The 13,752-nt window shown below is 43.5% G+C and overlaps 1 protein-coding gene across 1 annotated transcript in view; it reads left to right on the forward strand.

The window, feature by feature from the left end:
• Nucleotides 1-1,010: 1,010 nt before the first annotated feature.
• Nucleotides 1,011-13,752, forward strand: part of LOC124605903 (translation initiation factor IF-2-like) — a 45,361-nt gene continuing 32,619 nt past the window's right edge. The window contains exons 1-2 of the mRNA XM_047137850.1: nt 1,011-1,039; nt 2,129-2,317. Of these exons, the coding sequence (XP_046993806.1) occupies nt 1,011-1,039; nt 2,129-2,317 (218 nt within the window). The remainder of the gene's footprint in view (nt 1,040-2,128; nt 2,318-13,752) is intronic.

Below are 13,752 nucleotides of genomic sequence, written 5' to 3' on the forward strand. Positions count from 1 at the left end.
CGGAACCCATCGTGATGCAATTTTTCGCATGCCCAGGCGTTCCTTCAGGATGCGAAGCACAGTCGTATCCGCTAATCCGGTTTCGTGTGCGAGCTCAAGAACCGTATGCCGTCGATCACTAACGCGACAACAGCATGCACTTCTTCTTCAGAGACGCTAGGATGCATGTCTGCCACAGTTTGCCGAACTTAGTTGAAGGCTTTTACCCAACGTGCCGCTGTTCTGTACGGCATTTCCGATTCCCCACACGCCTCTTGAAGACCTTGATGACACTGTCGTGCTGTACGACCTCTGGCACATTCAATCTGAATCCAACTCCGTTGCTCCTGTTTCGAAAACACAGTGACACCGTTACGTTAGACCGCTCGCTCACAAGTGACTGTGTTTCCCTCGATTGTGCGCACGCCAGTGACGTGACACGGCGAGTCCATTTGCTCGGAGGTAAGGTAGGTATGTCAACAACGTGTGCTATCAGCGACAATAGTAGATTCCATTGCAAAGTGTCTCCACAGCAGCGTTGCCACAATTTTAGTTCCAACCTACGTAGCTTCCAAAACGCCGCCACGGGTAGGTCGGCGTATTCCGTCAGAGGATTCGCTGCACTCTGCAATAAAAGAAACTGAGTGAAAGGATCTACGATGAAGAATATGCAATGAACAAAATAAAAAGGAAGACTTATGTAAACGAGTGTTGGTGATCCTGTCGTTTGCTTTTCCTTTCGTCCGTGGGGTCCTCCGGTCGATTCCGGCCGGGTCGAACTATTCCGCTAAGGTCTGGGAGTGTATGTTGTCCTGATTATAATTTTGGCATCATCGGCGCTCAAGTCGCCAAAGTGGCTTCAAATAGAAGACGTGCATCTAGCGCCCGACTTTCCCGGACAAGGCTTCCCGGCCAATGAAGCCGTACACACACTTCATTTGGTTTTACTGATACGGAGCGCAGCCGCGAGCAATAGCTAGTGTCCTTTACTGGAGTTGCTGGCATCCATAGCAAAATATACAGTGTCTGAGATGGAGGAATTACGAGGGGGCGCTGAAAAGTAATGCCTCCGAGTGTTTTTATGTGAAAACTATTAAAGCTTTTTAAATGAAACAGACTTTATTAACATTCTACATCTTTATTCTTCATGTCTACACATTTATTTCACGACATAGCCACCCTGGCGACGAACACATTGCTCTCAACGAGAGACCAGTTTTTTGATAAACTCAGTGTAGAACGTTTGACTTTGTTGACGGAGCCACAACCTCACCTCTGCTTGCACCGCCGCATCACTATCAAAGTGAAGTCCTCCAAGTGTTCTTTAAGTTTTGTAAACAGATTAAAATCAGATAGTGCCAAATCGTGACTGTATGGAGGATGTCGTTGCGTTCGTGTGATAATAGTCTGGCGTTGTCATTCTGAAAGAGAGGGAACTTGATTACAATACATCGTTTCTCAAGTACCGACATACTTGCGCTACACACTGCCATGTTACATTCTACATTTAGGATCCGTGACAAAGACTGCAAATACGAGTAGACATGAAAAATAGAGGTACAGAATGTTAGTAACTTTTCTTTGATTTAAGAAACTTTAAGAGCTTTCACGTAAGAAATTCGGAGGTGACGAAATAAATCTCGGGTGAACAGCCTGGTATTAGTATGCATAGGACACAATATTTCGACAATCGACCACGTTGCCATCATCAGGTGCAAGTAAGGCAGGAATTTAGTGACGCCGGTAAATGGAATAAGAAAACGAGGCAGCAGTACCGTAATAGAAGATGACAAACAATAGATGGCATGAAGAAGAACGGTGCACGGCTCATGGTCATTCCGCCAAACTCAATCGAGTCTCTTTGTTATGGGCGAAGTGACTAGACACTAGGTTTTAAAGAAACAAATAGGCAGTAGCGGAGTGTTAATGAGGCTCAATTTTGGGACAGGATGTCGTTCGTTTCAGGGACTTAGTCATTACTGAGCAGCCGCACCACGACGCCGGAGCACCACCGGACCACAGGACGACTGGGCAGTGCTGGCAGCAGCCTCCAGTTCGAAACCAGGCTGTGTCTATTGCCGCAATGGGTCCTTCACGGCACCTCGTGCCACAGCCCCGCTAGCCTGCTATCTGGCTGGGCCTTCCGCAGGGGACCAGGGAGGGACTCGGCGTCCGAGGGCGTGGGTCGAGACCCGCGCCCAGCTGCCTCGGCCGCGCTGCCCGGCGAGTCGCTCCGTCAGGAAGCGCCGCTGTCGCAGCTGGCCGTGGTCTGGCCTTCGACGCCAGGCCGGAGTCCTGATGCAGCACCGCCAGGCGCCGTGCTAGCAGCCGACGCCAGGTGCACCGTCCAGAGCTCACGAGGAGAGGTGTGGCTGGCTTGTGCAGAATATTGAAGATATAATAAAGTTATATTGTTAAAATGTCCACAGCATTTCCACTGGCTCCCCACCACCACCAGCAACGCCACACAGGCACCATCCCCTACAGAGATGCCACTACGAAGTGGTCTGTGCAATACGAAAAGAGAAAAAATTACGGTTGGATATGCCACACTACACACCTACAGCCATATACTGTCCAATTTATGAGATGCTTGATCCACTGAAGATGTACTGCTTTGTCTACCATTGTCCCCTTTAACAATGTGCCTTAGATCAAATTTCCAATGCATTAGTCGCCTGGAAACTGTCATGAACCTGCATTCCAGATGGGATTTGAAGTGGCTGCCATTCACAGCCGTGACACTTGCCTCCTGTCCCTGTCAGTTGGGATCTGTTTACGACCACTGCTCGTGCGCCATGTTACAGGACTGCGAGCGGTACGCTGCTCCTTCTAGACACGTTGGAGAGTCTACACTTATGCACCAACGCGTATTTCAGGTCTTCCACAATCTTCTATAACACTAGTCTGCTTAGTATCAGATGATCGAATACTAATATGTGATACTGCCTCAACTTTTTATCATGATTCCATATCTGTTTTCAGTTATTTTCATATCACATACAGTTTTGCCGCAGTCTGATTTCAAAGATATATTGCTGTGCCAATGGGTTAGGCGTATTGTTGGAGGGAATTTCTCAGTATGATCCCGTAAATCTTTTTGTTATTATACCTGTGGATGTTAGTTGTTGTTGTATGACCATGAATGTGTTGTTTATCTCACAGTCCTGCATTACCACTGCTATATTGTTATTATTTAAGAAAGTATTAATAAAATATGGTTCAAATGGCTCTGGTTCGAATGGCTCTAAGTTCCCTAGAACTTAGAACTACTTAGACGTAACTAACCTAAGGACATCACACACATCCATGCCCGAGGCAGGATTCGAATCTGCGACCGTAGCGGTCGCGCGGTTCCAGACTGAAGCGCCTAGAACCGCTCAGCCACACCGATTAATAAAATAGTTCACCTATTGTTTGTCAACACACAGGTGTGTGAGCAACCCAGTTGTTTTCTGATGCATATGTGGAAATTATACAGTGCCTAAGGAGAGAACGGTTGGTTGTAACAGACTTTGTGAAAAAGCCTACCATCCTCATTTTAAAATGTAACTTGGTGACCCTGCCAAGGAACTGGCGTCAAAGACAGTATACCACTACTGAGTTGAGAGGTTAGGGTTGTTGACAAAAATAAGGAAAACATGCATGCCGTTTGCGATTTGAAGGAGACTAAAAAGCACGTTATGGGCTGTTACCTCTGTTTAGTTAATGTTCAGTGGTGAAATTTGAAAAATAAGAACCAAATTGGGTATTCAAGCATTGGTTCAACCATTAGGCCATGTAGAAGATCTGACTCCTCCGCTTCCTTCAGCTGTTGTAGAAAACGTGGCAGAAGATGATGATGATAAAAATGAATTTGATGCAGTTACCGAAGAGACAGTGATGTCCGCCAGCCTGAATGCGACTGTTGTGTCAGAGTAAACTTTATTATCTCGTACGAGATTTGAAGTTGCGTAAGGAATCTGCAGAACTGCTTGGCTCCTGTTTTAAAAGTAAGGATCTTCCAGAACCAGCAACACAGTATTAATGGCACAGAGAGAAAGAACTGGTTCCTATATTCTCACTGAACGAGTCCTTGGTTTGCTGCAATAGCATAAACGAGTTAAATCACTTCCATGTCACTGAACAAGATCATGCTCAGTGTAGACTTTTTCTAGACTCATCAAAGAGGAGCCTGCAAGGCTTGTTGTTGCGTAATAGGGAACGTGTATGGGTCAATTTCTGTGGCGCATTCAGATCAAATGAAAGAGACGCATGAGAACATGAAAATACTCTTAATAGGTATCCAGTCTGAGGAAAACAAAAGGCTTATCTGCGGTAACCTCAAAGTCATCGAAATACTATTACGACAACAAGCTGGGTTTACAGAAATGCCTTGCTCTCTATGAGAATGGGACTGCCGAGCATGGCAAAGGCAATGGACTGTGGTCAGAGCGGAGATATTTTGTGCCACTAACTAAAAATATCCAGCACAAACCGCTCTTAGAATAAAAAAGAAAATATCTTGCCTCCACCACTACACATAAAACTGGGCTTGATGGAGCAATTTGTAAATGCTCTACCACAGGATGGACCCTGACCCAAGAACCTTTCCAAGAAATTTCCGTTCGTCATACAAGATAAACAGAAAGCTGGAATTTTTGTTAGTTTTGAAATAAAGAAATTGATAGTCTGAGGATTTTTTAGATAATGAACAAGAGAGAAAAGGACGCATGGACGGCCTTCCGGTCAGTTACTGAAAACTTTTTAGGGAAAAATTTCAGGAAGATGGGTCCTAACATGAGTGTAAAAGTCCACTTACTGCACTCCCATATCGACTACGATCCAGAAAATTTGGGACATTATAGTGAATGGAATGGTGAACGTTTGCACCGAGATATTAAGGAGATCTAGAGGAGCTGCCAGAGGAACTGGAATGGAACTGTGATGGCCGACTATAGTTGGACGTTGTCCGCCGCCGGTCGCTGAGAGGTGAGCGCCATAGAATGTCAGTCGTAAGGGCCCGGGTTCGTTTCCCGGATGGGTAAGAGATTTTCTCCTTTCAGGGACTGGGTGTTGTGTTGTCCTAATCATCATCATTTCATCTCCATCGACGCGCAAGTCGCCGAAGTGGCGTCAAATCGAAAGACTTGCACCCGGCGAACGGTCTACCCGACGGGAGGCCCTAGTCACACGACATTTATTTAGTTGGAGGTTGAGGGCGGACAGTCATCATATACAAAGATCTGCAAGGAAGTCAAAGGAATTTTAAAAATTAATGGAACCCTGTTGACTGCTTGCTTTTATACAAGGTAGTCACAAAATAGATTAAGGGAGTTCTGTAGAGTATTTTTAAACGTATATTGTTTTTTAAATGTATTTTGATAAAAAAAACTTACCCGAGAAGTGGTGTTTGAATATATTTAGGCCTCAGAAGTTAAAATCGTCAAACTATTACTTCTTATTTCGTGTAAAAACATGACGTGGTAGACCATAACGAACGCTGTTTCTACAAGCAGCATAAAAACTGATTCAAGAACGCCTACTTTCAACAAATCATCTGACAAAACGTTTTAAAATACAAGCTAGTGCAATTTGAAATAGACATAATGCAAGACCTGAAAATTAAGCGTCAGTGGCAATGCAAAAGTCCTTGCTCATGTCCGGAAGTGTAATATTTTTGAGTAGTCAGAGGCATCCTTAATTTTATTGAATGCTGACATTCCGTCCAATAACAGGCAGAATTCTTTCCTAATAACGTCAGTAAATTATTGCCGTTCAGTAGCTGTTAAGACACAAATCTTATAAAGAACAAGGCGAGAGCCAGAAAAGCTTCCGGTTGTTTTTATGTTGTTGGTGGTGGAAAATTCTTGATTGCATTGATCTTATTCGGGTCCGGTACAATGCCTTCTGGTGAAATGACGCAGAAATTTAAGCTGGTCTCTTCCAAACTAAGATTCCCCTAGGTTAACCGTTACTTCGGAGTGCAAAAATTTATACAGTACATTTTCTATTATCTGCAATTGCTCCTCGCACGTAGATATGGCTAGTAAAAAATTATCTACATAGAGTGTCACCTTATCCAGCAATTCTGGTCCTAACACCGTGACCATTGCTGTAATAAGAACTCTGACACCAACATTTAGGCCAAAAGGAAGAACTGAAAGAACAGGAATGTACCTTGGTAGAACAATAATCTTGAATTTAACAAGGGAGCATGTCAGCAGACTGTTGAGTTTTCAAGAAGGCAAGGACAATGAGCAAGATATCGGGAGGCCATACCCAAATACAATCTTGCTATTAAGCAAGCGAAGCGGTCACCCAGGAAGGTATTCTGTAAGGAAGTGAAATGTACAGTTTTCGGGGTCAGTCTTCACAAAATTCTCACAAGAATATCAACCAACCCTGGAGGCACACTAACGAAGGAGGATGATGAGTATACAAGGACAGCGAATGATATGCTGGAGGTGTTGCTCAAGACTCACTTCCCTCCATGCACTCTGGCAGATGATGCAGACCGAGATTCAGTCGCAGTGAGGTATTGGTTCACATGTAACTAATGTGCGAATCTGGAATTTGCTGGAGAATATGTTGACTTCAAGAAAATTCAGAGGGCAGTGGGACTGTATCAAACGTTCAGATCAACAGGCCCAGATGAAATTTTTCCGACTCTACAGCAACAGAGCAGGGAAGATTCCTCAGACTTCTGTGCAGACTGTGTGGAGTCTGTCTAGCAGCAGGAGTCGTCGCTATTGCTAGGAGCGCACTGGAGGTTGTCTTCATTCCAAACCAGGGTGGAAGATACCAAGGCTAAGGTTACGAAGTCTATCCGTCTTTCCTCCTTCCTCTCTTTTAAAGACATTACAAAAACTGGTTAATATGCACGTTAGAGAAATATATACGATCATGATCAGGCCTGCTGTAACGCAGGGTTACGCGCAAAATCTCTGGAGCAGTTCAGGATACAAGTGGTTTCTGGAGATCTAAAACGGACGCTGAGTTGGGCTGCCTCACAGAAGGAGCTGACATTGTAAGATTAATACAATGTAGGAGAACAGCCTGGTTTGGACATGTCCATGGAATTAATTTTGGGAAGCGAAAGCGGTGGATAGATAGTGTGGAAGAAAATAATGGTTCAAATGGCTCTGAGCACTATGGGACTTAACATCTGAGGTCATCAGTCCCCTAGAACCTAGAACTACTTAAACCTAACCAACCTAAGGACATCACACACATCCATGCCCGAGGCAGGATTCGAACCTGTGACGGTAGCGGTCGCGCGGTTCCGGACTGAAGCGCCTAGAACCGCTCGGCCACCGAGGCCGGCCGTGTGGAAGAAGATATAAAATCTCAGAGACAGCGGAGAACAGCGCTGCAGGTGGACATAATGGAGGAAACTTGTTCAAGGCGCTAAGATTCTGTGACGTGTTAAAGGATTTTATTGCATTTGATGTCAGGGTAATAGCATCACCTTAACTTGACAATTCAGGACCTGTATATATACTGTCATAAGAAAGGGTGTTCATTCATGTGCCATTGTAAATATTTACTTATATGTTTTTGTTCAAATATATACTCTACCTACAAAGGGAACGAGGGCCGCTGGAAAATCGATTGCCTACAACTGGAGAGCACCTCGAACGTCAACGACGTTACAGCATGCTGCAGCCATCCTTAATAATATACTACTTGTCAAAAATGGTGGTAGCAGTGTAAATATATTTGCTGTAATGGTTTCATAGATGTTCAGAATGAGTCTTATTAGCAGTTTCGGTTGGACTTTGGGTGCTCATTGGATTGGTGTGGCGATTGCTCACTCAAACCTTGTATACCAGTAACACACCAGTTTGTAGTTGCAACATTTCTTTATTGATCACACATACACATTCATTCATCTGCAGTAATAATAAATTAACATCATTTGTATAACAAGACCCTATCCACAATTGGTATTTAAAAATGCACAGAATGAGTATAAAGAATTGTAGAGCACAGAAACAGATTCAAATATATAGTCATTTAAAAATGTTATACAGGAATGAAACTTTCGATGTAATGGAAGCAGTAACTTAAATTAACTTGCAAACAGGAGACATTACAGTCTTGCCAAAGCCATACTGCAATATGACCAAACCTTAAATTACTTTAAATATGCAACTTACGGATAGGCACAACTGGGGTACAATTTGCCCTTTGTGTGTGTTTATGTTCATAAATTTACTGACTTCTTTTTTATTATCACTCAGTTTTACACTTATGCAAGTGTAAGGCAAAAAGTCAATTTGATGAACATGTGATGGACGCGAGCAAACGTTAATCTAGTACGATTTCACAAACACACGATCCAAAGGGTGCACTTACACTCAACTTTGGACAGTAGAAAATCTTCTGCCTAAAACAAGCCTCTCGTTGAATGGAATAGAGAAATCGCATGTTAACGGGGTCCGGACGGCCCTGATTCAAATCCTTTTCTGTCACACTGCAAGCTTGCAGGGTGAGGTTTCCTCACGTAGAACACTATACACGCTTCTAGAAAAGCAATACCTTAATGTGAACATATTACAAGTTAACCCATGAACAGAATTAAGGAGCTTAGTTTCTCTTGAGAAAAGAAAATCTGGATACTAAGTACCTAACGTGACAATCCATACACACAAGAAATTATTAAGAAACAACAACTACCACTAATTCGTAAAACCAGAAAATTCTAAATCTATAACTAAATTAAGAAATGACGTTCAAGTGAACCAGCCACCTTGGGCGTGCCACTAAGCACCAAATCCAAACCTACAAATGCGAGGCGCTATTTTTAGGCACTTTAATAACATAATTTCATGGCCGTTCCAAAACATAACTCGCCTCGCCACCGCTGCAGTGAATGTTTTGCTGGCCACTAGCACGAGCAACTGCTACAGTCAACAGTCCTTAAGTTCACAATAATATTCGCTATACAATTAAAAGAAAACAGCCCTCGGTCACTAATTTTTAACGAATTAGCCGGGTTTCGACACTGCTAGGAATGTCTCCCTCAGAATGTAAACCGAAGAATGGTCTATTCTTTGGTTTAAATTCTAGGGAAGACACTCCTAGCAATGTCGAAACCCGGTTAATTTGTCAAAAATTAGTGACCGAGGGCTGTTTTCTTTTAATTGTAACTATTCACGGTCTCTGAACGAGCATCCATGTACAAAAATTTTTGATATTCACTATATATAGAAGGAGAAACCCACCACGAAAGCCTGGCGATTAATTTTTTCTTCTTCATGTGGAATTCACACGCCATCCATCCACACAGCTCTCGAGGTATCAACAAATCATGGTCGCCACTGGTCAACCGTGTCAATACAACTTTAATACATTCCGGCAGCTGCCCATGCTTCTTCGTTGCTCCAACTCAACTGGTCCGCACGGGATACGGCCGTGCCACGTGACATGGTGTTGCCAACTCCCCACAACGACAACATCGAAAGCACGTCACGTCACAAGTGACTCGGCTCACGTGCGAACCCACTCTCCTCGACCTGGCGCACGCGCGCCATCATAAATAGCCTGCCTCAAACACGCAAAGAGAACAAGGCACAGGGACAACGATCAAAGATGGGAGTAAGAATCAATATCGCCTGGCGCCAGAAACCCACCGGCTCAAGTACAGATCATACGTTGAAGTGACAGAAGAGACAGGATAACTTCTAATATCGTGTCGGACCGCCGGCTACTGTGACCAGGCGGTTCTAGGCGCTTGAGTCCAGAACCGCGCTGCTGCTACGGTCGCAGGTTCGAATCCTGCCTCGGGTTTACGTAGTTGTAAGTCTAGGGGACTGATGACCTCAGATGGTAAGTCCCATAGTGCTCAGAGCCATTTGACCCATTTTTTACCTCCTTTTGTCCGGCGTAGCGCAGCAGCTCGACGAGGCATGGACTCAACAATTCGCTGGAAGTCCCCTGCAGAAATATTGAAAAATGCTGCTTCTGTAGACGACCGTAATTGCGAAAGGGTTGCCTGTGCGTGATTTTGTACACGAACTGACGTAACGATTATGTCCTATAAATGTTCGATGGGATTCATGTCGAACGGCCAGATCATTCGCTCGAATTGTCCAGAATGTTCTTCAAACCAATTGCGAACAATTGTGGCCCGTTGACATGACACATTGTTATCCATAAAAATGAGGTCCATGAAAGGCTGCAAATTGTCTCCAGTTACTGATCGGGTCAGATGCCTCATTCATTCCGTGTAAAACAGATACGTTCGTCGACGTGCCACCTTTATTTCCGCGGTTATTCCACGCATTGTTGCTTGTCTGTTAGCACTAACAACTCTTTGCAAATGCTGCTGCTCTCGGTCGTTGAGTGAGTGCGGTCGGCCACTATGTTGCCCGCGGTGAGAGGTAATGGGTGAAATTTGGTAGTCTCTACACACTCCTGACGCTGTGGCTCTCGGAATACTGAATTCTCTAACGATTTCCGAAATGGACTGTCTCAAGCGTCTAGCTCCAACTGCCATTCTGCGTTCAAAGTCTCTTAACGTCTGTCGTGTGGCCATAATCGCGTCGGGAACCTTATCACATGAATCGCCTGAGTACAAATGACAGTTCCTGCCAACGAATTGCCCTTTCATGTGTTGTGTACGCGACACTACCGCCATCTGTACATGTGCATATCGCTGTCCCACGACTTTTGTCGCCTCAGTGTGTATCCCGCTTGCTGCACCAGGGGCATAGAGGATTTATATACAATTTACATGCTTGGCGCCTGTCTAGACGATAAAGATTTTTGCGAATTATTTGAGGTAAAAGAATAAAAAGAGGAAATGATTAATTTGTAAAGGCTATACGTATATAAAAGAAATATTTAGCAGTAATCTGCATTGTAGGAAAAGAGATAAAGCAAAATAGCTGATCGTAACTGATAAATAATGGGGAAGATCTTTCACCGCGCACTTATATAGAATCGGCGTGTTGGAGACACCTTACTGTCAATTTGATGCGTAAATCACATTCTGTCTCAGTACAACAGCTACAAGAAAGGCAGAGCCAAATTTCTAAGAGATCTCTCGAGACCTGGACACTGCCAGTCACTTTTCGCTACCCCAGTTCTTGGATATACGACCAGGATTGCTTATGATGCCATAAACATCGAAAACTGAAAGAAGGAAAGGTGGCCACTGAACTCAGTTCACGAACTGAGATAATACCTTTAACGCAAACAAGTGGTTTGATGTCAGCTGTAACTAGCATTTTAAGTGAATATATATAACATTTTCAGCCTAAAGATAAATTTACGAGTACATGTCCTAAAATGTATGCATGATAAAGGGCTAATGTTAAGTTGTTACATTTTATATCAACTTTGTTGGCCAAAAAGTATTCTGCTAGAAGACAATAATAAACGAACAAAAAAGGAACAAGCTAATATTATACCTCTGACCTGGAAGGTAATCTGATCTTTGCTTAGCAGAACTTAAACAACAAAAGAATGAATGTATGAAGTTCGTAGGCATATTTGGTAAACTATAAGCAAAATAATATTTGTTATCGCGAGGTTTGCCGCGCTGTTTGACCGTAGATAAGCGAGACATCGAATCTTTCGTAAGTAGTAAAGAAAATGAATTGCATTATCCTTGGAGTTCAGGGATATAGTAAATGTCCAATTGCGCTTTCAACCTTACATCAATTACTGTTGCATTTCCTGTGTTATAATGAGAGTAACCCCCCCCCCCCTTACATAAACACACACACACATGAACCACGGACCTTCCCGTTGGTGGGGAGGCTTGCGTGCCTCAGCGATACAGATAGCCGTACCCTAGGTGCAACCACAACGGAGGGGTATCTGTTGAGAGGCAATGGCCTGAAGAGGAACAGCAGTCTTTTCAGTAGTTTCAGGAGTGACAGTCTGGATGATTGAATGATCTGGCCTTGTAATGTCATCCAAAACGGCCATGTTGTACTGGTACTGCGAACGCCTGAAAGCAGGGGGAAACTACAGCCGTAATTTTTCCCAAGGGCATGCAGCTCTACTGTGGGGTTAAATGATGATGGCATCCATTTGGGTAAAATATTCCGGAAATAAAATGGTCCCCCATTCGGATCTCCGGGCGGGGACTACTCAGGAGGAGGTCTTCACCGGGAGAAACGAAACTGGCGTCCTACGACTCGGAGCGTGGAATGTCAGATCCCTTAATCGGGCAGGTAGGTTAGAAAATTTAAAAAGGGATATGGATATGTTAAACTTGGATATAGTGAGAATTAGTAAAGTTCGGTGGCAGGAGGAACAGGACTTCTGGTCAGGCGAAAACGGGGTTATAAATACAAAATCAAATAGGGGAAATGCAGGAGTAGGTTTAACAATGAGTAATAAATTAGCAACGCGATTAAACTACTACGAACAGCATAGCGAACGCATTATTGTAGCCAAGATACACATGAAGCCCACACCCACCACAGTAGTACAAGTTTATACGCCAACTAGCTCTGCAGACGAGGAGGAGATGGAGGAAATATGTGATGAGATAAAAGAAATTATTCAGATCGTTAAGGGAGCTGAATATTTAATAGTCGTGGGGGACTGGAAAAGTAGTAGGTGAATATGGACTCGGGGAAAGAAATGAAAGAGGAAGCCGCCTGGTAGAATTTTGAACAGAGCGTAATTTAATAATCGCTGGTACTTAGCTTAAGAATCATGAGAGAAGGTTGTTTAAGGTTGTTTACGTGGAAGAGACCTGGAGATACCGAAGGGTTTCAGATTGATTGTATAATCGTTAGACGGAGATTTGGGAACCAGTTTTTAAATTGTGAGACATTTCCAGGGGCAGACGTGATTCTGACCGCAATTTTTTACTTATGAACTGCAGATTAAAACTGAAGAAACTGCAAAAAGGCGGGAATTTAAGGAGATAGGACCTGTATACACTGAAAGAATCAGTGGTTGTAGAGGGTTTCAGAGGGAGCTTTAGGGAACAATTGACAGGAACATGGGAAAGAAATACAGTAGGTAAAAAGACGAGGGCTAGTGGAAATCCGGTACTGAATTTAATCGAGGAAAGGAGAAAATATAAAAATGCAATAAATGAAGCAGGCGAAAGAGAGTACAAACGTCTAAAAATGAAGTCGACAGGAAGTGCAAAGTGGCAAAACAGGAATGGATAGAGGATAAATGTAAGGATGTAGAAGAATATTTCACTATGAGTAAGATGGAAAATCAAAGAGACCTCTGGTGAAAGCTCAGATGGAAAACCAGTCCTAAGAAAAGAAGGGAAAGCAGAAAGGTGGAAGTCATATATAGAGAGTCTGTACAAGGGATATGTACTTGAGGGTAATATGGAAGCAGAAGAGGACATAGAGGAAGATATGATACTGCGTGAAGATTGTGACAAAGCACTGAAAAACTTAGTCGAAACAAGGCCTCGTGAGTAGACAACATTCGCTTAGAGCTGCTGATAGCCTTTAGAGAGCAAGCCATGACAAAATTCTTCCATCTGGTGAGCAAGATGTATGAGACAGGCGAAATAGCCACGGACTGCAAGAAGAATGTAATAATTCCAATTCCAAAGAAAGCAGGTGCTGATAGGTGTGAAAATTACCGAACTATCAGTTTAATAAGTCACGACTGCAAAATACTAACACGAATATTTAGATTAAAGTTCAGTCTTGATCACGTTATGTCTGTTTTAATGAGTAACCGGTTTCAGTTGACTGCACAGCAGCAAGGAGAGCTCCACCTACCAACCCAAGGGACCAATGGGTCTGATGATGGTTTTATAGAAAAAACCGAAACCGGTTACTCATTAAAACA

Source organism: Schistocerca americana, chromosome 3, assembly GCF_021461395.2.
Source record: "Schistocerca americana isolate TAMUIC-IGC-003095 chromosome 3, iqSchAmer2.1, whole genome shotgun sequence".
Taxonomy (NCBI): Eukaryota; Metazoa; Arthropoda; class Insecta; order Orthoptera; family Acrididae; genus Schistocerca; species Schistocerca americana.